We start from the raw sequence: 3940 nt of genomic DNA on the forward strand, positions 1-3940 counted from the left end.
TACGGAGCATTACGGATCTGACGATTCGCGTGGTGGATCAAGACGGCCGATTGCTTGATTTTCATGGAGAGGAGATTACCGTTAGATTGCATGTACGGAGACGACGGCTCTAACGTGAAATGTTTGTGCTGAATGAACCACCGAAGCAGACTAGAGATTTTAACGGAGAGATTTCATCTAGAAAAAAACTCACTGCGTCCAACGTTGCATTTTTAAAGTCGTTGGGTTTTATCGTACGAAATGGCTGATATCTTGAACATTGTCGGTGAGCCGATCTTTGACGATCGCATCGTCAAGTTTGAATTTCATACGTACAATCCATACGCCAATACAACGTTTGGACATAGCGACGAGATACGAATACCTATACAGCAGCAGGATTTATACACGTTGCCATGCGAAAGTTTTCTCTACATTGAAGGAAGATTGACCGTGAAGAAAAAGGACGATGAGACGCCAACAACGCTTGGAAATAATTGCATAGCGTTCATGTTTGATGAAATTCGGTATGAACTCAACAGTGTGGAGATTGATCGCAACAGAAATGTTGGAATTACCAGTACCCTCAAGAACTATGTATCGTTGACGTATGACAAGTCTTTGATTGCGTTGAACGCTGGGTGGAATTCTAGATCCGATATAATGGAAGGTTACTTTAACTTTTGCGTACCGCTCAACATGCTGTTGGGCTTTTGCGAGGATTACAAACGCGTGATTGTGAACGCTCGCCATGAATTGATTTTGATACGAGCGCGCAACGATAACAATTGTATACTGGGAAATTAATCGACGGAGCCGGAGGTTGAACTGATCAAAGTGCAATGGCGGATGCCTCATGTTATGCTAAACGAGATCACTAAACTATCAATGCTGCGAGCATTGGAAAGCGGTCGTTATCTCAGTATGAGTTTTCGCTCATGGGATCTGTACGAGTATCCTCTGTTACAGAGTACGACGAAGCATACATGGGCTGTCAAAACGGCGACTCAACTCGAGAAGCCGCGTTACGTTATCTTTGCTCTTCAGACCGGTCGAAAGAATATCATGTCTCAAGATGCGAGCGTGTTTGATGATTGTAAATTGAGTAATGTGAAGCTTTATCTCAATTCAGAGTTTTATCCATACGGTGATTTGAATCTCGATTTCGACCAAAAGAGATACGCTCTCCTGTTTGATATGTACGTGCGTTTTCGTAAGGCATATTACGGAATCGACTGCTTCGAAACGCTGCTCAATGTACTCTCGTTTATCGAGAAAGGACCGTTTGCTGTCATTGACTGCTCGCGACAAAACGAATCCGTCAAGAGCGCTACCGTGGATGTGCGAATAGAATTTGACTGCAAGGAGAATGTACCCGCCAATACTAACGCCTATTGCCTCATCATACATGATCGTGTTATCGAATACTGCCCGCTGTCCAACGTAGTGAGCAAGATTATGTAAATCGCACCGTCAGCAATTATCTTCAATTTAGGAGAGATTAACACTGACATGAGTGCAGTTTCGAATAAATGCTCGTCATGATCATACCAACGTTTGTGGATCTACAAGGATTCGTCGTAGACAAGAAATTTATCGTCAAGGAAGTAGCGGTGCTGAGAAGAGGAACTGTTATCACACACTACATTTTTTCATGTCCTATACCATGCAATTTACTGACAAGATCCGACAAATCTTGCGCTTCCTGGTTGAGTGCTTATCACCATGGTTTGCGATGGGAAGACGGGATGGTCCCGTACAGCATGGCGAAACGTCTAATCATAGAGGCTGTAACAGAAGACGATGAAGCTCTCATATATGTAAAAGGACTTGAAAAACGACAATGGCTAGCTGACATTCTCGATTGCGATCGTTGAAACTCTAGATGCCCATTACGAATATGTAGAATCCCTACGTAATATAGATGCATGTAATACGATACAGTGTGGAAGACACGCTAAGAATTGTGCTTTGCAAAATGTATTTAAAATATTCAACTGGTGGTCGCAACACCAGGAATAATTGTAAGATTTTTTAATAAATGCGTTTCACATTAATACGTTTTATTTCCGTTACCCTTATTACCCATATAATAGATATAAGTAGATAAATATAAGTAGATCAATATATTGAAAGTATACCGATAGCTGTTTAATGTTGACCGATATCTGTCTGATAGCTGTTTATAGCAGTTCAATAGCTATCTGATAGCTGTTCGATAGCTGTTCAATAGCTGTTTATAGCAGTTTCATAGCCGTTGGATAGCTGTTAAATAGCTGTTAAATAGCTGTTTAGAGTGTACCGATAGCTGTTTGATAGCTGTTCGATAGCTGTTTGATAGCCGTTTGATAGCTGTTTAATAGCCGTTCGATAACAGTTCAATAGCTGTTCAATAGCTGTTCAATAGCCGTTCGATAGCTGTTTGATAGCCGTTTGATAGCTGTTTAATAGCCGTTCGATAACAGTTCAACAGCTGTTCAATAGCTGTTCAATAGCCGTTCAATAACTGTTCGATAGCCGTTCGATAACAGTTCAATAGCTGTTCAATAGCTGTTCGATAGCTGTTCAATAGCTGTTTAATGAAGCTCTGCATTGGATAAATGCTGAAGTCGACCGTGAAATATTATCATATAATTTAGCTGAGACATATACTTTTTCACGTGGCGATGTACTTTTGATGATATAAAGCGTTAATATATACTTTAAGATTATATAGTGTTGGCAATATATAAGTTAAGATGCTGGAGTGGCGTATACTTTTCAGTTGCGGTATACATTTTTGCATGGAGATACTAAATTTTGAAATGTCTCTGCTAGAGATCTTTTTCAAATGTCATTTTGTCACGTACGAGGGTGGTCTGAAAAGTTTCCGACCTAACAAAGATACAAGACATTTTTTCTGAAAATTTTTTTTTATTTTTCAACATAGTCTCCTTGTAACTCTACACACTTCTCCCAGCGATGCTCCCATCTCTGTAACCCGTCCAAATAGTACTCGGCGTTTTTCTCTGCAAAATAATTGTTCACGAAGGTGATTGCCTCTTCATTTGACGAAAATCTCTGTCCTCCGAGCGCAAGTTTTAGATGAGGGAACAAAAAGAAGTCGCTTGGGGCTAGATCTGGTGAATAAGGCGGATGGTCAAGCAGTTCAAACCGTAATTCGTGGATTTTCGCCATGGCAACCGCTGAGGTGTGAGACGGTGCGTTGTCTTGGTGAAACAGGATTTTCTTTTTCTGCAAATGTGGCCGTTTTTCCGCAAGTTCTGCCTTCAGTTTGTCAAGTAATGATGCGTAGTATGCTCCTGTAATGGTTTTTCCTTTTTGAAGATAATCGATTAAAATAACTCCATGACTATCTCAAAAAACAGTCGCCATCACTTTCCCAGCCGAAAAAACAGTTTTTGCTTTTTTTGGAGCCGGTTCCCCCTTTGCAGTCCACTGTTTGGACTGTATTTTTGTTTCGGGCGTATAATGATGTATCCAAGTTTCATCTACAGTAATTAATCGGCGCCAAAACTCGAATTCATTGCGCCTAAACTGCGCCAACAGAGCGTTGGAAATGTTCATTCGAACACGTTTTTGGTCTAACGTGAGCAAACGCGGCACCCAACGCTCGGACAGCTTTCTCATGCCTAAATGTTGATTTAATATGTGACAAACACGTTCTTTTGACATGTTCACAACCTCTGCTATCTCTCTCACTTTAATTCGGCGGTCGTCTAGCACCATTTGGTGAACTTTGGCGATGTTTTCGTCGGTAGTTGCAGTTTTTGGACGTCCCGAACGTTCATCGTCTCCCAAGCTCTTACGGCCACGTTTAAATTCAGCTGCCCAAAATTTCACTGTGGTAAATGATGGTGCAGAGTCCCCATACACAGAATCCAACTCATCTTTGATTTGCGTAGGCGTATTGCCTTTCAAAAACAGATATTTAATGACAGCTCGATACTCGATTTTGTCC

At 41.1% G+C, this 3940-nt stretch overlaps 1 protein-coding gene across 1 annotated transcript; it reads left to right on the forward strand.

Moving 5' to 3' along the window:
- The first annotated feature begins 828 nt into the window (after positions 1 to 828).
- LOC108775156 (uncharacterized) lies at positions 829 to 1443 on the forward strand. The gene has a single exon (XM_018541442.1). It carries the CDS (start codon positions 829 to 831, stop codon positions 1441 to 1443), a length of 615 nt encoding a protein of 204 aa, XP_018396944.1.
- The last annotated feature ends 2497 nt before the right edge of the window (positions 1444 to 3940 follow it).

The sequence above is a fragment of the Cyphomyrmex costatus genome, unplaced genomic scaffold (assembly GCF_001594065.2).
Source record: "Cyphomyrmex costatus isolate MS0001 unplaced genomic scaffold, Ccosl1.0 scaffold2887, whole genome shotgun sequence".
Classification (NCBI taxonomy): Eukaryota; Metazoa; Arthropoda; class Insecta; order Hymenoptera; family Formicidae; genus Cyphomyrmex; species Cyphomyrmex costatus.

Bases quoted from the DNA above. Each gene is read 5' to 3' on its own strand.
- LOC108775156 (XM_018541442.1), top strand. From the start codon at position 829: ATGCCTCATGTTATGCTAAACGAGATCACTAAACTATCAATGCTGCGA.